Source organism: Phlebotomus papatasi, chromosome 2 (assembly GCF_024763615.1).
Source record: "Phlebotomus papatasi isolate M1 chromosome 2, Ppap_2.1, whole genome shotgun sequence".
Taxonomy (NCBI): Eukaryota; Metazoa; Arthropoda; class Insecta; order Diptera; family Psychodidae; genus Phlebotomus; species Phlebotomus papatasi.
In genome coordinates, this window is record NC_077223.1 from 28,989,289 (window position 1) to 29,010,911 (window position 21,623).

At 33.0% G+C, this 21,623-nt stretch overlaps 2 protein-coding genes across 3 annotated transcripts in view; one reads left to right on the forward strand and one right to left on the reverse strand.

Annotated features, from left to right (window-relative positions):
- Window positions 1-1,671: 1,671 nt before the first annotated feature.
- On the reverse strand, window positions 1,672-8,978 carry LOC129803377 (G-protein coupled receptor moody). The gene is made up of 5 exons (XM_055849864.1): window positions 8,615-8,978; window positions 8,330-8,487; window positions 7,970-8,157; window positions 7,732-7,874; window positions 1,672-2,895 (listed from the first exon to the last, which is right to left on the reverse strand). Exons 3-5 carry the CDS (start codon window positions 8,046-8,048, stop codon window positions 1,786-1,788), a joined length of 1,332 nt encoding a protein of 443 aa, XP_055705839.1. The 5' UTR covers window positions 8,049-8,157; window positions 8,330-8,487; window positions 8,615-8,978; the 3' UTR covers window positions 1,672-1,785.
- Window positions 8,979-9,160: 182 nt separating this feature from the next.
- The window catches only part of LOC129803379 (protein ABHD11-like), an 80,562-nt gene continuing 68,099 nt past the window's right edge, over window positions 9,161-21,623 (forward strand). The window contains exons 1-3 of one of the 2 annotated variants that reach the window (XM_055849867.1): window positions 9,161-10,088; window positions 10,146-10,384; window positions 13,960-14,326. In XM_055849867.1, coding sequence (XP_055705842.1) covers window positions 9,684-10,088; window positions 10,146-10,384; window positions 13,960-14,233 — 918 coding nt within the window. In that variant the 5' untranslated portion in view covers window positions 9,161-9,683 and the 3' untranslated portion in view covers window positions 14,234-14,326. Of the gene's footprint in view, window positions 10,089-10,145; window positions 10,385-13,959; window positions 14,327-21,623 lie in introns of those variants that run through there. The other variant, XM_055849866.1, reaches the window with a different exon arrangement.

Below are 21,623 nucleotides of genomic sequence, written 5' to 3' on the forward strand. Positions count from 1 at the left end.
ATTACGGAGCGGGCACTGTATTTCAAGACTGGGTTTACCTAATGTGCTCTGTTTTTCCCTTCTTTCCCTAAAGCGGTCTTCAGACTAGAGGTTTAGCCCAGTTTTCGAAGGTCTCAAAATGCTAAGCAACAAGCAATTTTATCGGTTTATTAAAATCTAATGGATCATGTACTCTGATTATCCAATCCTAAGTCAAAATTATCCAAAAAATCTTATCTGACAAGAAATCAGAGAAATTAAGCCATATGGTTAAGTCTTAGGTCTGAAGCCGGTATTATCTTTTCATTACGTTTTTACTTCTCGAACTCCACAGAGAGAGCAGTATATAATCCCTCGATTTTGAGTTAGTGTCCCACTTCCCCCTAAGTGATTAAGGAGATGACCCTTAAGGCCTAAATAGACTCAGGCTGATCCTCGAGAATATTTAGCCCAGGGGAGTGCAAGATCCGTTTGAAACCGAATAAACGTCAAAATAAGTTTGTTCTCGTAGCGTTTTGACCATTGACGTACAAGTTTTATTGGACGTTTGTTCGGTTTCAAACGGTTCTTGCATACCTCTGCTTTAGCCTGTAAAATTCAGCAGTAAAGATCTATCACAAACTGTCAGACTTTATTGATTATTAATTAGGCACATTTTGTATGCTAAATGCTAAATATTCTTGAAGATCAGCCTGAGTCTATTTGGGCCCTTATGCCGGCTTTAGACTGGAGGTTTAGCCCAGTTCCCGAAGGTCTCAAAAATCTTAATAACAAGCAATTTTATTGATTTTTCAAAATCTGATAAATCATTTGCCCTTAATATTCAATCCTAAACAACAATTTCCTAAAAAATCATGTTTGATGAGGAATTAGAGGAGTTAAGCCAAATAGCTAAGCGTTAGGTCTGAAGCCCGTATTATACGGCTTATATGGGTTTTAGATTGGCGATCTTGGCCAGTTCCAGGTTTTGGAATTCTAAATACCGGGCAATTTTAGATTATTTCAAAATTTCATTGGCCTCTAATATTCAATCGAAAGTCAAAAGTTTTCCTAAAAGTCTTGCCAATCATGGACTAGCGTCTAGTTCCTCAGCAGGACAATGGGAAAATATAATCGTTCTTACGTTTGAGTTTTCCGAATTGGAATTGATTAATACTAATGATACTGATTTAGATTAGATTATTCAAAAATTTACCCAAAATTGCGTAGAGGTATATTTTTGTATTCCGAAAAAAAAAATCAGTAAAAACTTAGGAAGACCTCCCTGAAGGTGCTATCTCTAACCGTTTGGTCTTTAGTTGCTAAGAGAAAAATCAACAGTGGAACCTTTTTTCTTTTTCGAAACCTAAGAATTCCCAAATTCTAGCAAAATATGATACGGATGGTTGAGGAGATGAGCTACATATAAGTTAATTGTCTTCCGTGAACTTACCACAATAAAAATTTTTCAAGTAAAAAGAATGCCAGAAAATGGAAATCATATTTGAAGACTTGATAGCCCAAATGCATAAATATTTTTCACGTCAATTGTCGATGGGCTCGAACTCAAAACTCCTGCATATTAATAAACTTACCACTCGTAAGATGCTGTCGTTTGTGGAATTTATACGATATTAAAAAAAAACTTTACCATTTGTTTTAAAATTATTAAGTAAAAGATTTTTTGTTGAAAAATATTTAAAACAGTTGAGATTGAACAGCTATGCCTGATCCTTTAATAAGAAATGATACATTTAATTAGGAATTAGTGGAAAGATCAATGAATATTTCAAGCAATCATCCGAGCATCTTTGATTCATTCCCATCTCAGGCAGAATTTTGCTGTTTGTGACACATGATCAGGCCCCAGTACGCTCTTCGGTATTCCGAAGACATCACTGCGTAGATGATGGGATTGATGCAAGTGGTCATGTAGATGAGAAGGTAGCCACTTATGTTGAATCCATGAATCTCTGTGACTTCCTTGAAGATCTTTGTGATTGTGATAGGAAGGTAGCAGATAAGGAAGGCAGAGAATATCACTAAGATCATCTTGAGAAGTCTTTTGTCCCTCACAGTCATCCTGCCGCGATAGAGCATTGATGCATTGGATGTGTTGTTGTTCACATTGCTCTGTGAAGCATAATTTTCAGCTCTGGTCTCATGGACACTGTAGGTATCTGAGTCTTGCTCTTCATTGCCATTGATCTCAGTCTCTGGCACCATTTGTCCATTTTCCACAGGTTCAGTACCTTGTCCACCCGACCCAATGCTCGTGCTATCCATAAATCTGATCTCCGGATGATCAAATTTAACTAGGGGTTCTTCGCCATTCGGTGGACCAGGATCAATATTTGGTGGTCTCTTGTGAGAGTTCCTCCGGCGAGATCCCCTGCGTGATCTTACAGAATCTTTGCGGGCATCAACTCCTCCGTGCGATTGAACAGCTGCCTTGCGGACAATGTAGAATATTCGGGCGTAACATATTACAATAAAGATACACGGTAAAGCAAAGGCTACAATAAAGAGAAACTCCTTCGGAGAGTTGCCATTAGCGTCCTTAAGTATTGAACAACTCCCAATGGGGATATCCAGTCCGAAGTAACCCCAAACACCACTCCATGTGGGAATGAGAGCACCAAAAGAGAGCATCCAAGAGCCGGCAATCATTAAAGCAAGGTACTTTCGTCGGTAGATCCGCGGATAAATTCGTGGATGGACGATCATCACGTAGCGATTAATGGTGATGGCCAGAATGGTGAAGAGCGATACTGCCAGTAAACCGTATCTTACTAATGGGAATAGCTCACAGAGGACATCTCCGTGTGTCCAGGCTCTGTTCCAGAAAGTACTAGCAGCCAGCGGAAGGTTGAAACAGCAGAAAAGGAGGTCAGAACAAGACAGGTTTATCACAAATACGGCTGTTGCATTGCGAACCTGCAATAAATTACAAATTGTGTTAAGAGAAATGACAAATTTTAATCATAATGTTATCTTTTTGATTCATGTGTAAACGACTAATAAATTGCAAGATTAAAATTTTCTGAGATCTCAGGCATCCTTATTCTAACGTTTTCTAGGAAGTTTATGTAGAAGGAAGAAGATGAGGAAAATCTGATATGCATAACTTTAGGGCAGCTTAAAAGGAAAACTGGGGCAGAATTAGACAGAAGTAGAACGAGACAGTCAGTAAAAGAAATATTGAGTAAACCACTTTAAACATTTTTTTTTTTTTAATAATTTTGTAATAATTATTTATAATTCAAAAATTATTTAAAGAATATTTTTGCTCGTAGGAACTCAAATGTCATTTTCTGATTAATTCTATCCCATTGTTCCCTAATGTAAATTTCCAAAAAAACAGATCTGCAAATTATTACCAATATCGGATAAAAATCGACAACTTTAAGTTAGGTTGAATATAATTCTTAAATGCATTGTAAATGAGTGTTTAGTGGAAAATACTTCAGCTTCCTAAACTGCCCCACTACGCCATCCCTTATAGAAGACTTATGAATGTAACTTAGAAATTAGTTTTAGGAATAACCCGATAATAAATTCAATTTCATCGTAGAATTGCCATAGTGTATAAATTTTACTGTTTAATGAAAATATCTTTCTTATAAATGTATTCAAATTATTGTGTCAATATCGCATATCAACTTGTTTTGAAATAATAATACGAGCAGTTGTATATATCGATAGTGTTTTCAATTAGCTTTCAATAAGCTTTTAATAAAATTTCCTCTGTATGTCGAATAATAACAATTATTATTATTTTATTCCACTCAGGTACTCTTAAGAATAATAACAAATAAGCAAGAAATAACTGATGTTAACGAATTCCAAAGCTTTAATAAGATAATAATCATTTCTATGTAATATATCTTTTTTTTTTAATAAGTAAAAGTTCCTAGAAAAGAAAACATTCTTTACCAGCAATTCTTAAGAATTGTGTTTTATAATCTTAATACACTTCTTAAAGAAATTCTGGTTGAATTTCACAATCTCAACAATCCCCTAACCAGGAAGCCATATTTAGAAAGTCAATGCGACTTTTCAAGAAGTTTTATACCGTTCGAATTAGTTCAAAAACCAAATGTTTCTAGTAGGGCTTTTAGGCGCCTAATACAGAATATCAGCCAAGTTCCTAACTAAATACTTAAAGTTACGAAGAGTGCTCTAAATGTAAAGATTTCCGTAAATTTCTGTCTAGATGTGATAAGGGGAAGTGGGGCACAGATAAAATGGGGTACCATTAAAACAATTGACCTTTTCCCTATTTTAAAAAGAAATTAATGTTAAATTAACGTGGATACGACAACGGTCGATGCAACCGACGACCTCACAAGGTGGAAAAATCTCGTAGGCCATTTAAAGATTTTTTTTTAATCAAATTTTTACAAAAAAAAATTGCTTATCATTAGATTTAAACTACTTGAATTGTTTATAGACTATACAAAAATGTGCTTCTTCTACTAAATTTTTCAAGAAAATTTTGAACAGGCCTCCCCGTACGTTAAAAGATTCAATCGTACATTTAAGCATTTGGTAAAAGTGGATTAGAAAAGTACACAAAATTTCCTATCAATTTTATGTAAAACTCTACGAATTTCTCAAACGGACTGCTAAAATATCCAAGTGCTATTGAGTTGAATTGATTTCAATACTTTCGTGCCCAGCCAGAGTACGAGGTATGTTCAAAATTAAGGTGAATATTCAAATGTTGAGGGCTACATACGTTCGATTCTAGATTTTTCTTTTATGCTGTTACTGTGTTATCACACTTGCACATTAAAATTTTAATATGATTCACATTAATTGTCGCTGGTGAGAGTCCAATTGTGTAATTTGTGTGTTTGAATCATTTTATATTCAAAATTTGATCTATTTGTTGATAAAAGGTAGACTTGGCCCGCAAAATTTGATATAAATTGATTTATAGCATTAATGCGAAAAATTAATGCGATTTTCTCTTTAATTTTTTAATGTGAAAAATATTTATGCTTTAGTTAAATTTAAACTTATTTTTGCAGGCCAAGTCCACTTCTTTATCAATAAATATAAAAACCCCAAATATTAAGTGACACTTAAGACACTAAGAAATAACATATTAGACACTAAGAAATAACATATTTGGACTCTCACAAGCTACAATTAATGTGAATCACATTGAAATTTTAATGTGCAAGTGTGATTACGCCGTTAGTCCTCATGTTCCCAATCCCAAAGGGGAGACCAGGGGTACAATTAGCCAGGGGTGACAGTAGATTTTTCTCGTTTCCCTGAAAATGTACATTAAGCAAAGTATTTTTTAATGAAAGCAGGAACACATCCCCATATTCCCAGAAATATTTGTAAGTCTGATCCTGCTATCCTACAATTTAGAAGCATTTTTATAAAATGGATATCAAATTGTAGTTTTGATGTTACAGTTTTTGGCCCAGCATTTGGTTTTCTAAGGAAATTAGGATTTTCTCCTATGTATATAGAACTGAGCCATATCATAATGTAATTTAGCTTTTCAATCTGTTTGTGCTGCTAAATTATATCATGATAAGGCTCAATTTAATTTAAAATAGATGAAAAATCCCAATTATAAAGCTGCCTTACATTCAAAGGTGCCCCACTTCCCCCTAAGCTTACACTGGTTAAAGTAAAAGGATCAAACTGATTAAAATTTGATCCTTTTGGAAAGGATGGGTCAAATTTCAAACTCTGAATGCACACTTTTCATAATAGAACATGTTAATTTGATCCATCCTTTGCAAAGGGATCAATTTGATCCTTTTATTTTTACCAGTATATTTCTTAACTAATTTTTGTGGACCATGTATTGTTTCTTATCACTGTAAATCAAAATCCAACAAATAACAATAATATTTTATTAAGTAAAAAAATAAACTTGAAAGATTAAAGTGTAGTGTGAATATAATCCTAAAATTTTATTGTAAAATGTGATATTACCCTTACCGTTCTATCACACTAAGATTTTTTTAATTTGTAAATTCAATTTAATTTTCAGATGAATTGTTCCTATGCGTTATTTTGCATTATAAACAATTTGAATTGATAGATTTTCGCTTATTTATTGATATAAACCAATACTTGGCCCACCAAAACATCTTTAAACATGCTAAAATAGCATAAATGTGGTTGCTCAATTAAATTTGAATTCAGCAAATTAAAATGCTAAATTGGTCTTTAATTTCAATTTTATTGCAATTAAACAAGTATCCTTTTGAACCAAATTGTTCTTATTAAATTTATTTACTCGTAATTAATTATTATTTGTGGCCAAAAAATAAGATAAATACAGTAATTTAGTGATAAACTTGTACGCGAGTGAAATATTAGTATCGGGAGTAATTTGCTAAGTTCCTCCAAAGCCATTATTGTGCCAAGAAATCTCCTGTTTATATGACTTCACAGAGATTTTCAAGATTTTCAACAAAATGTATGAGAGTCCCTTCCAGGATTTTTCCCTACAAATCTTTCTTCTGGCTTTGGGTATCCTTCTGAATAATAGATAACCCAAGCAGCAAAATAGCTGCCTTATAGAACCAAGTATTAGACAAGTCTTTTAGTGCACTTTTAAAAGACTTAAAGTGAAAATTTTCTGTTGAAATTCCCATAGCAGCTCTTAAGATCCTTAACAGCGCACCACTTTACTCATAGTAATCTCAGTTATGGAAACAAGAGCGTTATAAGTAAATAAATAGATTTTTGGTTCTACAGTGCCTTTCCTAGGGAATTCTACAAGACTATTTTAAGAAAAAATTGCTTCTTGGGAAATGACTTATAAGTTATTTTAAGTACTATCACACATTTTCCGGAGTCATTCACAATTAAAAATCTCGCGGCAATATTTAAAATTGAGCAAATTTCTTGCAAAATGTCTCCTGGCAGTGAGAATTTTCAAATAAATTCAAGAAATCTTATAATGCTCAATTGGCTCAATTGAATTTAAATTTAAATTGTGAATATCTTAGTGTGATAGCAGCGTTAGGTTTATTTAAAAAAAAACCCAAAGCAAACCTTTGGTTAAAAAAGATGTGAGAAGAATCATAAATTATGGTCGCGTGGTCATTTTAATTGCTGCGAAAGTGTACCCATGTGTTCTCAATCACTAAACCAACTCTAGATCTACATAAATAAACCACAATTGTTCATTTACATAATGATCGAAATGGAAGGAAGTCAGAATGATTCTGAAAACTTACAAAATTAGGCTTTAATTAGAAAAAAAGTGTATATGATATTTTGACGACATTTTTTTCTAAGAAAATATGTTACAATAATAACTTTAATAACATTCCTAAGATTCTGTTTTATATCAATAGCCGCGGAGTCTTGAAATATCTAATGATCTCATACATTTTTCAATGTAATTGAACTTGGGTGCTTTTGGAAAAAGTCATAAATTTAATTGATTTGGCACAAAGAGTGAATTACTTTTCAATGAACTTTACCATGCATAAGATTTAACATGATACAATAGAAATTTTCTCGCTCTGGGGATAGAGTTTTCACTTTCAGACTATACTCTCTCTATAATTAAGAAAGGAGAGGGGTACAGGAATAGGTTCTCATTGGGAGATTTTATTTTGGATTACCAATAATAATGTTTATACTCTGTATGTTTAATTCTCATTCACTTCTTGTTTATATTTGAGCTGAGAATAGTTGCTACAATGCCCGAAGAGTCAATGTGATGGATTTTTTTTTCTTATTTCAGTGGAGAATTTATTAATGTATCAATCAATTTATTACCTTTTTGCATCGTGCTAATGCAATGATGGTTATGAGGTTGCCAGGAATTCCAACCAATGCGAATATTATGCACATGATTGAGGCAAATTTCAGGAGTGAATCTGAATAGTTGGCAAAGAGTGGGATGGTATCGTCGGTATTGACTGAAAAAAAAGAAGAGTAGGAGGAGGATTTAATATTTGTGTAAATAAAATTAGCGCGAAAATGTGTAAAAGCTCATGCAAAAGACTTTTCTCACTCGTAACATTGTCGGTGGCAGGAGCAATACGGATGAAGATGTCGGGATATTTTGTGATGGGATCTGGTAGTAAATCCATTCTTTCATCTATTACACAGACATCTCAATCTGGCATGGTAAGGGGAGTCATCTGATTTGTCTGGTCATTGTGATTGTCCGTAAATTGAGCAATTAAATCGCACTCTGGCCTTTAATTATGCGTGTATCCCCCCCGAGATGTACAGAAGAAGGCCGATTGGTGAGTGGGAGAGGGATGGTGGATGAAATTAAGAAATGAGAAAAAAAGGAATAAAAGATGCTAGCTAATGAGAAGTACGATGAAAATAGAATCCAATCCTCAATATTTATGTAAATATTTACATCAAACGTGTTCCAATACACTTTTCACACTAGTTGACCGTTGAAGAGTTTTTCCACGTCTCTAATTTGATCTGTGAGATGGGCCAGAAGAAGAACTTCTTCACATCCTCCACCCCCTCCGGATTCTAAGTGATCCGTTTGGAAAAACACGATCTCGACTGAAGAATTATGAAATAATATGCCTCAAATTAGCAGGAAATTTACACTAAATTATTTTAAACAATTTCTCAACGGGAAATTGAGCTCTTAACACACCCTCAAAGGGATCCAAACATTTGCACTCACTTTGCTCCAATAAAAGTGAATTATAAATTGCTTCACTCACTATTGCACAATTAAAATTTGTGTACAAGAAATTACATCCGATTCAGTGCCTCATAATCTTATCGCAGAGTGTTCAATCTGTGATAAGGGAATTTTTCAAGAAATACTTGTGTAACACCTTCACCGCCTTCACTCATCCAAAAAAGAAAAATGCGCACTTTCGTAATCCCAAGGCTGATTATAGAATTCCAATTGATTTAAAAGTGCAGCACTTGTGATTTTTTTTGGCGTAAAAAAAACAATCATCTCACTTAGCGAAAGTCTCTCGAAGAACTGGCCAGACGAATTCTCTCCTCAATCACAGAAAATTTCCCAGACGCGACCGCCGACGCCGGGAGCACGATCGCGAGCATTGATTCGATTTTTCCATCATAAACAAACGAACAGAGTCATAAATTTCATGGCGTTCAACAGAATTTGATAACGATACATATACACAATAACCACTCTGCGATGGTACACAAAAGTGATTCAGTGACATTAACTCCTCTGGCTCATCATTTTATGGATAAATTCATGCCCTTTCCACCAATTGTGCTTTCTGCATCAATGAATGAAGTCATGTAAATTTATCACTATATTGCTCCTTAACACATGTTTTCTCCCCGACCTCAACATTCAGTCAAGTATCGCTTCTGATTGCTCCTCAAATCCCAAAAAAAGCGCGTTACTGATAACTCATGATGTGCTGACACATGAGATGATTGGCTTTAGCCGGGAAATCATGTGAACAAAAAGACAAGATCTCTGCGGAAGGACAATTGAAAGTTTGTTTCATTCTATTTCTTCCTATCTTAGTATCGTGAAATATTATCATCACAATTTTTCCACTGAACAAAGAAGGAAATCATCTTCAAGCCATAGATAAAAAATTGGCGGGAATCGGAGTTCAGTTGAATCGCCCCGCGATTGCTCAAAAATATGAATTCAAAAATATCGTCTAAAATTTAGACGAGATTTTTTGAATTTTCATGCTACAGCGCCTCTGTATTTGGTAACCTGCAACTAGTCAACATAACCTCTTTCAATCATGGCCCGGTTGATGAGATTCCTTCCCGGATTCTCCAATTCCGTGGTTAATTCAAGACATTTGTCCCACAATATACAACCAGTGAAACTCTCTTATGATGAGTACTTGCCCAAAGATCCCCAAAGTGCCTCCGGAGCCCCGCTTTTGATAATGCACGGTCTTTTCGGCTCCCGACAGAACTGGCGAGGAATTTCAAAGAGACTCACCCAAGTTTTGAATCCCAGCAGAAGGATCCTTTCAATTGACGGCCGCAATCACGGTTTGAGTCCTCATGCATCGGAGCACACGTATCAACACATGGCTGAGGATGTCAAGGAGCTGATCCGTGATATTGGTGCTGAGAAAGTTGTCGTTCTTGGTCACAGTATGGGAGGACGTTGCATGATGTACTTCGCTCTGGAATATGTAAGTTTTAGCATAAATTATGAAACTCAGTAGGCTCTGAAACAATCTGATTTTCAGCCAGAGCTCGTGGAATCTGCTGTTATTGTGGACATCTCACCCTTCTCCAATATCCACTTTGCCGGCAGCACGGAAGCAATGTCGGATTTACTGAGAACTCTCCAGGGAATCACCATTGATCCAAGCCTTTCACCATCAGCAGCACGCAAACTGGTGGATGAGGAGATTAGCTCAATCATGACCGATAAGGCTACAAGGGATTTTATCCTTCTAAATTTGTACAAGGACGAAAATTCTGGGTAAGTTCTCGTTATTTTTTAAAAAATCTCACAACCCGTCTTGCCAGTAGTAGCCATTACTAATCACAGATTTGTCGAAAAAAATCTCAAGAATTTTTTTTTTATTAAATATAGAAAGGTTTTGTTGCTTCGATTAAAAATATTTTCGGGTATTAAATATGAATAATAATATTAATAATTAAGAAATAAATAGATTATTACGAATAAAAAAATTATTGAGAAATCGCGGATAATGCTATTGAATACGCATTTTAGAAAGAACTGATTTTTTTTTATTAAACATTAGAAACTCCATTTATTTATATTGAGTAATTATGTAAGAAAAAAATTTTTCAATAAGAATTCAAATTAGGAAAGAGAAATAAGGAAAATATAATGAAAACCGACACGATGTTGAACATGTTGTGCGCCATTTTCTGACTCCGAAAAGTGAGAAATCCCCTTCCGCCGGATTATTTTTCCCATTTCATTGAAAAACTAAATACAGTGACAATCTTTTCTTGGCAGCAATTCGTATATTAATTGCGCAGAAATCAACTATAGGGGAAAGCACTCTCCCTTCGAACGTCCTTACCTTCGAATAATGTGAATTTTCTTTTATTTTTCCTAAGAGACTTACACATTTCTATTAAATATTAGTTAGCTAATTATCAATTATTGATAATAATTATTTGATAATCATGTGAAAGTCTCTTAGGAAAAATAAAAGATATTCAGATTATTCAATTCAAAGGCATGAACATTCTAAGGGAGAGTACTTTCGCCTACTTTGTGATAAACAATATGCGATAGATGCGAATGGATTAAGAAAAGGGACAGATAATCCTAACCGGCTTATGTAGGTGAGATTCTTAACATAAGCTAACTCGGAATGTATGCAAATTCGATTTAGAGCTGAAGTTGGGGAACGCCATTCAGTTATTTTGAATCAAATTCGTGAAATTATACAAATTTTGTATTTAAACCAAAATATCAAGGATTTGGATGAACTGACAGAAAAGTGATATATGGGTGAAATGTAGACCAGAATGTTCTCTATAATTTTCCCATAGAACTTGATTACATTGATTTATTTATTTCACAAATTGACGGGACGTCATCCATTGGATGGTTTCCCGATTTCATTGATTAATCAGAAGCCGAGACAATCGAGGTTGTTTGTTTCTGAATTCTGAACTCGTTTTTTCGACCAGAGCGCCCCAAGTGTTCATTTGATGAACTTCAACTATATCAAAGAATTGTTGTATTTTGTGAGACTTTCCATTTAAAACCCAATTTTAAGTGTCTTGGTCGAGTAGAACCAGTCAAATTGGCATATGAGTGGTTTCAAAGCGTTATTATGGGAAAAATCAGTTTTTTCACACTTAAACGACAAAATCGGACAGATAGCGTAGTCTGAGCAGAAAATTATGTATGGACGAAATGTAGACACAAATGTCCTCTACTATTATGTCGAAGTAATCATCAAAATTGGTTCAGCGACAGTCGAGATAATTGATGTTATGTGATATTGAAATTGGTTTTTCGACTGTGGTGCCCCCGGTGTTGGTCCCACGAAGTTCAGATGTTCTATAAAGTTGTAGCATTTGGTGAGATCTTTCGTTTAAGCCCTCACTCATCAAAATCGGTCGTATAGAACTAGGGATACGATTTCTTGAATTGAGAGACGGCTTAGCGTAATTATATTAGAAATAAAGGTTAAAATACATTTCCATCATTTTCAGCTAAGTCGTCTCTCGGCTTAAGTCGTAAGTGTGTCTAGAGCATAAGACTCACGATATCACAATTTAAAATGTTGTTTTTTTGATTAACCCTTTAACGACGAGACGGTTTTTGCTGGCCGAAAATCAGCAATAAAAATGAAACCTATTAACAAAATCAGTAAAAGGTTTTACATTTAACCTTAGAAAATCCAACGGAGTCTGATTCGGTGTATTTTTTACCTCTATGAGCGATAGGAACAAAAATAGCAAAAAAAATTAACTAATTTTCCTGATAATACCAATGAATGATAAAATTTTCATTTTAATGAAAAATATTATGTTTCAGTATTGTAGTTTCTTTTTCTAAAACGGCTTTGCTAAAGAAAATTGGAAGTATAAAAAATAATTAAAATCAATTTTTATTATGAGAATTTAAAAATTCGTCATTTTTGAACTTCAAAATTTATGATGTATCGAATAGCTAGAGGCTTGCAAAAAATATCCTAGATTCCTTGAACCTTCTACTTTGAAATTACGTACAAACATAAGAAAAAAATAACTTTAGTTTAGGTAGTCATGAAAAATTATTTTCTTTATGGGACACCGGTGTTCCAATCGTTCTTAAAGGGTTAAGTTTTCAATGTTATTGAAAATGTTTTATATCTTTTTTAAGTGAAGTTTAGTTAAGTTTTTTAAGTATTAAATTTAATCAAGAATATGAATTTTTAATGTAAAATCTGTATATTATTCAAAGGATTTTTATATTTTGTATTTTTGCGTATATTTTGGAGGTTGCTCAGGCGGTGGATTTTTCCATATACGAAAACTCCGTCGATTCATTTGTAATAACGATTTTTTAAGGTCAAAGGTGAAAAAGGCTCTAAATCACATGTTTCTCAAGCGAATAGGGTCGTTATTGAACTTTTTGGAAAGGTTTTCAAATCTTTCAATTGATTATGAATAGGTAATAACGCGGTTATGCATCGATAAGTAATTTTTGTCCGAATTTCAGTAGCATTATTACACCTAAAGGCGTCTACACATTGGGAGCAATTTTCGTCAAAAATTGCGTTTTTGACAGAAATTTGACGTTTCCACCTACAACGCTGCAGGGAGTTTTTCTTTCAAAACAGCAATTTTTGACAAAAATTGCTCCCAATGTGTAGAGGCCATAAGTCATTTTGGGTGATTTATCTGGTCAAATCGGATGAGAACCGGCGAATTTAAATGCAAATTACTTTGCGAAATCTTCGAACTCATGCATACTAAGCTTTTCCCTAATGGCCTCTACACATTGGGAGCAATTTTTGTCAAAAATTGCTTTTTTGAAGGAAATTCCCTGCAGCAGGGGGAAACGTCAAATTTCTGTCAAAAACGCAATTTTTGACGAAAATTGCTCCCAATGTGTAGACGCCTTAAGAGACTGGGTTTCGAATTTTATTTTCAGGTAAATGATACGAAGATACTTGCAAGGTATATAGCAACTGCATCTTACATTCGAGTAATTTAGAAAGCTGGAACGCTTTTTTACTCCTTTGACCATTGTACAAGGCTCAGATACCCTATTTCTTTGGAGATTTATTGCGATCCTTTATCGAACTTAATTTGTCCCTTGCCAAAATCGGTCTTTCTCAATACATTTGTATTATATTGAGAAAATTTGCTTTGCAAATTCAAATTCTAACCTGTTAAATTATGTTGTAGTGATAATTACGATGCATATACGTTCAATAACTGCCTATTTTAGGGCTAAGTAAAGTAATACGTGTAAATTCCATACTAAGTAATAATAATAAATAATTATAGAGGTATAGGCTTTAGAGTAATATATAAAATCAATAGGTATATTTACTCCTGATAATCTCTTAACAGCTTTCGGTGGAGATTCAATGTGCAGGGATTGTTGGATAACGTTGAGACGTCCATAGCGAAATTTCCTGCAGAAATTCTTGAGAGAAAATACTCCAAGCCAATTCTCTTTATCGGTGGCGCCGATTCTCAGTATATTAATCCAAAAGATCTGCCTAGAATTCAGGAAAGCTTCCCGCAAGCTCGTCTGGAATTTGTTGCAAATGCTGGACATCTTGTTCATGTGCAAAAACCCATGGAATTTCTGGATTTAGTAGTGAATTTCCTAAACAGGTAAATTTTGCAGATTGGCATCATCCCTTGGTCCAGTCCAGAGGATTAGTGTGTAAAGTTGTACAAGGAGAATATATTATGTTAGTCAGAGAGGGAATTAAGATGGTTTTTATTGTGTGGTATGCCAATGTGATTGGGTTTTGTGTAGAGAGAATTTAATTTATTGAGATTTTTCAAATTGAATAAAGATATCGGAACGGAGGGGAAATGAAATGGACAAAAAATCAATAAAATTGTCTCTCAGCGATGAAATATGTATAATAATAATGTTGAATACCGTGTAGTTAATTCAACAAAAAGAAACCTGCTGCCCGCAGAGAATAACTTACGTGAAATTATTCCCATATAGAGAAACACGTTGTCAGTTATTCAATGTGCATTTGGATTTGGGATGAGGGAGTGAAGGAGATGGTAAATATCTTTCCAAGAGAGTGTGTACAATTATGCTTTGAGAGGAATATAAGCATTCGTGCGATGAGGGGAGTACTTGCGAGGGAAAGACTATAGTGTGGAAATTGTGGATTCGGACGTCAAATAAATAAAGTAATAATAATGATCAATGATGATGTCAAATCAGGTAAACGCGCCGCCACGCCCAGCGGGAGATGGAAGGTGTGAAGCCCTGCTGCGCCGAAGTTAATAAGCCCGAAAATATAACCTTTGATTATCAACCGACACCATTCACTCTCTATCTTTCTCTCTTCCTCTCTCTCCGGTTGTTCTTATAATATCCTCTTTTGCACCTCTTCCAGAATGTCCAGAGGATAAATGGAGAACGCAAGAATTCAATTCTGCATTATTTCTCCTCGTTTGCCTTTTTCTCACCCATCGCATCCCTTGGGACTCTTTTCGATATGGTTAGGAAGAGAGTTTCCTTCACCCCGAAACATTCCTCGGTGAATCTTCATTTGCAAAACATGAGGACGCAATCAAGTTCCTTTGTAATAACCATGTCATCCATTGATTGAGGATAATAGCAAAGGGCTTGGGTAATTTGTTACTGAAACACGTTCACCCAGAGTTAATATTATATGTATCATAGAAATCTATCAAAAATCTTGGATAAGAAGTTCCATGAAACCCTGCAAAATGCTCAGAGAATCACTTTTATTGCTCTTTCCAAGCGGAAAAGCAATACTGTAATCAATAGATTTTGTATACGTCTTTTGCGATATAATCTTGTTATGACTTTTTGGAATTAAACAAATAGATCTATTATTCATAAACTTTAAGATCGATTGAACGTTTCATTTTTCATTCAATTGACAAACCATAGAAAGACATTTTGGTATAGTTACGCACAAATATCCATTATTCACCTTATCAACTCGCCATTTTGACTTGACGATTGGGTTGAAATTTTAGTATGTTGTAGCTGATGTCAAGACCTTTTCAGAACATAAACTATGTCTGGTCTAGATTAGGTAATTATTTAGAAACAGAGGCTTAAAGTTTCAAATTCATCATATTAAATAATCGGGATCGGAAATCTTTATTTTTTCCATTTTGTTTTTTACACTTTTGTTTTTCCCAGTTTGTCTTTGGAATCTTTGTCTTCAGAAATTTTTGTTTTTTGGAAACTTTGTCTTTGGAAATCTTGTCTTTCATACATTTTGTAAGAACTATTGGAAATTTTGTCTGTCATACAGAAAATTTTCCTTTGCCCCAAAGGACGTAACTAAAAACTTCCTAAAACACAGAAAATTTCTCTTTGCGCCAAATGACGTAACTAAAAACTTCCCAAAAGAGAATTTCCTTTTGCCCCAAAGGATGAACCTAAAAACTTCCCAAAACACAGAAAATTTCCCTTTGCCCCAAAGGACGAAAACAAAAACTTCCCAAAACACAGAAAATTTCCTTTTGCCCCAAAGAACGAAAACAAAAACTTCCCAAAACACAGAAAATTTCCCTTTACCCCAAAGGACGAAAACAAAACCTTCCCAAAGCACAGAAAATTTCCCTTTGCCCCAAAGGACGTAACTAAAAACTTCCTAAAAGAGAATTTCTCTTTACCCCAAAGGACGTAACTAAAAACTTCCCAAAAGGGTATTTCCCTTTGCCCCAAAGGATGAAAACAAAATCTTCCCAAAACACAGAAAATTTCTCTTTGCCCCAAAGGACGTAACTAAAAATTTCCCAAAAGAGAATTTCCTTTTGCCCCAAAGGATGAACCTAAAAACTTCCCAAAACACAGAAAATTTCCCTTTTCCCCAAAGGACGAAACTAAAAATTTCCTAAAAGAGAATTTTCTTTTGCCCCAAAGGATGAACCTGAAAACTTTTCAAAACACAAAAATTTCCCTTTGCCCCAAAGAACGAAACCAAAAACTTCCCAAAACACTGTTGTAATTTCATTATTTAATAAAATATACTTGTTTTTAAATATATGAAAGACAAGATTTCCAAAAAACAAAGATTACCGAAGACAAAGATTCCAAAAACAAATTGAGAAAAACAAAAGTGTAAAAAACAAAATGGAAAAAACAAAGATTCCGTAAACCTAAATAATCATATGTCCTTTGTCTTTATTAGTTTTGAATGTCTAACGCTTAGGGGATTACGTAGATCCAGAAGACTAAAAAAAAACACATTATTTTCTCTATTTTTTCAGCATATTTAGACAATCTAATTTAAGCTCTTGAGCATATTAAAGTACAACATTTAAACTATATTTTCTTAAATTTTCACTTACAAATTTTAAAAATTAATCCATTGTGACCAGATTTCTTTTGTTTTTTTTTCCGGAAAACTTACTTTTCGGTGGACAAGATTTTTCAGAGTAGGTTCATCTGAAATCAAAATCGCAAGTATTTCCTGTTAGCTAATAAGTTAAACTAGTTTTTGAATGAAGGATTTTATGTTTTCTTGCTTACAACTTATTCTACGAGACGAAAGGTTGTGCGAAATACGTCGAAAATGTTTTTTTTAATGAAATTTTCCCAATAATTCAAATTCCATTTTTTAACACTAAACCTACCCGGTCTAATTTAAAATTTGACCTACCCGGTTAAATTTACCGGTTTAAAAACTTTTTAAAATTAACACATAATTAAACACTATAATGTCAACAAATGTTATGAATTTCTCAAAATATGCATGTAATATGTATATTTTTCAGTGTTTAAATTTTAATCTTTTATTCTTTTTAAAGAAGGATTTGTTGAGTATTCTTCCCTACCGCGGTCTTTCATTTGACCGAGCGCGCTAGGAAAAACGACTAAAAATGGTCGGTTAGTTTAGTGTTAAAAAACGGCTAAAACATTTTTGGTAAAAACGGTAAATGAAAAATTTACTTGGTAAGTAAAATATCAAAATTAGTAAGTAAACAAAAATTTTGGTAATTAAAAAAAATTTGGTAAGTAAAAAAATCAAAAATAGTAAGTAAAAAACCAAAATAAGTAAGTAAAAAATCAAATTGGCAAGTAAAAAAATCAAAAATAGTAAGTAAAACAATCAAAAATAGTAAGTAAGAAAACCAAAAATGATACAAATGGTACAAGTATATTTTATAACTTTCCAAAAATTTCCGTTTGCCCAGGAAATTTGCTTTTGCCCCAGGATGAAACTAATAATTTCTCAAAACACAGAAAATTTCCCGAATAATTTCCGAAAACATGGAATATTTTCCTTTGCCTCAACAAGCGACACCGATAACTTCCCAAAACATAGAAAATGTTTTTTTGCCCAAAGAGTGAAATTCATAAATTCCGAAAACACAGAAAATTTCCCTTTGCCCCAACAGGCGTTACTGATAAATTCCTAAACAGAAAATGTTCCATTGTCCTAACAGTGAAACATTTTAACATTTTTGATTTTTTTACTTACCAATTTTGCTTTTTTTACTTTCCATTTTAGATTTTTTTATTATTTTAGATATTTTTACTTACCATTTTGGTTTTTACTTACCAGTTTTGATTTTTTTCTTACCAATTTTCGATTTTTTCACTTAACAAATTTGTTTTATTTACTTAACATTTTTAATTATTTTACTTGCCAGTTTTTATGTTTTACTTACCAATTTTGATTTTTTACTTACCAATTTTGAAATTTTACTTACCAATTTTGATGTTTTACTTACTAATTTTGATTTTTTACTTACCAAATATGCATTTTTTACTTACCATTTTTGATTTTTTTACTTACCATTTTACCAAAATACTCACCATTTTGCTGCAGCCTTAAAAAATTCTTCGGTCAAGAGCTAGTTTAACTCATCTGCTAGACTGAATCCTTGTCAATGTCCTTGTCAAATTACATTTGACATGATGAAATCCTTGTCAAATTACATTTTTGTGTTTTCAGTTTTGTATGACTCCATAGAATAAATTCATGAAAATTCCTGCAGAGTCAATGCAGGACTTTACAATGATTTTTAAATTAGTAATTACTGTGGTAATTATAAAACTAGTAATTATACAATAACTACACACTTATTTATAACACTGCAGCACATAAAGTGTTTATAATTACACCTTTAGTTGGTCTAAATTCTATAATTTAATTCTATTCTGCTATTCCAAGTATCCAATAAAAGCTTTATTTATTTTTAGAAAATGCCTCATTCTTGCGTGAAATTTCTCCTCATTTCGGAAGAACTTCACAAATTCTTCACTACACAGAAAAAAATATTTCGTAAAATTTTTCGTAAATGGCTGTAAATTTCTATTGGGGACTTACGAAATGTTTGTACTTTTTTCACAAACATTTTTGGGTAAAATGATGATTTGGCAAGCCATTTTTCTACTTTTACAAAAATTTGTTCGTAAATGTTCGTAAACACATAAACAAAATGTTTGCAAAATTTTGTAATTTGTTCGTAAATTTTTGCCAGATAAACAAAAATTTATAAACAATTGGATGTAAAAGAATAAAAAATGCTTGTTAAATGATCATTTTATGCAGGGGGGTGACATTAGCTTTGAAAAAAAGCGACCGGTTGTAGTGCAAATTTTTTCCTGTTTTCGTGCACATTTCACGAGATATCTCCAAAACTACGTAGGTTGCCAAATTGGGGTTTTCAGTTGCCTATTCTATATTAAATTGGCTTTTATTTTGTATTTGTTTTATTTGCTAATTCATTCTACAATGACAGAAAATAGCTAATAAACTCAAAAGTTTTTTCGGCACGCTAGAAACATATGGGAAACATAGGAAACGTCATGCCCCTGATTTTATGAATGATGTTTGTGAAAAAATACAAAGTTTTACGAACTTATTTGTGGATTTTACGATTTACGAGAATTTCATAAGCATTCAGTAGAAATTCACAAGCATTTTCGAACAATTTTACAAAATATTTTTTTTCAGTGTAGGTTAAAGTCTACTGTATCAGAGAATTAAGAAAAACAAGAATTAATAATAATTTTTATCAATTCTATAACACAAAGTATACTAATATTTGTTTCTTTTTATGATCTTTCTGTTAAACAGTCTTATCCAAAATTAGTAAACTGTCGCACTATCCCCTATATAGTGGAAAACACGTAAAACATCATATTTGAAAATTACTTTTTTTGTGAAGTGCTCTGTGTTGCATAGAAGTTTACCAAGATTATGTGGATATTGACATGAAGCTCTAGTTTGGAAATTTATCTATGAAAACTTCTTCACGTTATACGAAAAATCTTTAAAGTTCAATATGAATTAGTTCTAATAAAGCTTCAGATCTTTATTTTTTGTTCTAATAGTTCTCTATAGAGAGTCTTGAGAACAAAAAATGTACAAACTTGAACTGATGACAAATAGCTTACATCTTCACTCGCATCATCCAAGAGAAGTCATTAGAATGTAGACTATAAACACATTTCAGTTTTAATATCACTCGATTTACTCTTTATGGATGCACATCATTATCCCGAAGCCAAACAATGTGTAGGTAAAAATTTCAAGTAATATTGAGAGCAATCATTTGTAATTACCATAGGATTTCTGGACCTAATTGCTTATTAATAAGAGTTATTTCTTCAGGAGTTGTCATTAATCATATGATATGATGTAAGCTATAACGCATAGAACTAAGAATAATTGAATCTAATTCTCATAATTTTACATGAATTGATAGTAAAGTTTTATTAAGTTGTTAGATAATTAAATATTCTTAAGATTTTTGCCTTGATATTTTTTGTGATAAAAAGGGAAATCTTTAAAATATGAAAACATAATTGTATGGTGTCTGGTCATTCTGACCAAGTAACAATAACACCTTATACACATCATAAGTGTATTTTAAGAGCAGATATCATAAGTTTAATACATATATTTAAATGATGCAAGGTATTCATACATCCTCTGACATTTTAAAGTGATTATTATTTCGTACCTTTTTATATTGTTGCTTTTTTTTAATAATTGATTCACCCTGTATTTCAATCTCCATATTTTGTGTCTGAAACCACACGGAGGACTCCGCCTTTTGTATTCACAAGAGGCGTCGCAAAATTCCATGGGTAAAGTAGCACGTCCTCTAATTGGGGTCATTCTTTCCAAAAAAACATTTCTGTCGAGAAAGAGTGAAGGCATAAATTGGCCTTTGGAAAATACAATATTATTAAGAGCAACAGTGTAAGCTGTAAGCAATACTTTACCAGCAGGAAATTGAATGTTTATTGTAATAGCTCATTATGCGAATTTTCCACTACACTTTACCCGTAAGTACACAATGTTCCCTGTGTTCCCTGATACTTTGAAGAAATAGTCTTTTATGTAACACTCGTTTGCTTAACTAGAAAATTATAAACACATTAAATATAAATGTTGTAGAAATTATCATTATATTCCTTATAATTTAATAATATATAAATACTTCATTGATCGTTGTTGCAAGCGATTTAATTTTCTTCCTCAAAATCTTCTACTATTTTCAGCTTAATATTCACAAATAATTTCGAGTATCTTAAAATTTTAGTATTAAATTATCGTATTATTTTTTCAGAAAATTTCGTTCACCTTTTAAAAAAAAAATGTAGGGGGAAGTGGGGCACCTTTGAAATTGTTATTTTCCTCCTATAATTAAGTGGAATTGAGCCATACCATAATATAATAGCTTTTCAATCTTGTTTGTGCAGCTAAATTATATCACGATAAGGCTCAGTTTTATTTAAAAATAGCTGAAAAATCCCAATTTCAAAGATGGCCCACTTCACCCTAAGTATTTGGAAAAAAATCCACTTATTGGCCTTTTCGGAATACTTTTAGATCACCCCTCTAACTATTAGGTGTGATTCTTACAGGGGCCCATCAAGCCTAATAAAAATGAAGATATTTTTCACATTTCCTTGTAAAAATTTTGCAAATATTGCACCGCGACTTAAACAAATTTGCTCGTAGTTCTTGTATTATTTCGGCGAACATTATGAAATATGTATTTTTAGATAGCTTTTAATGCACGTTTTCGAA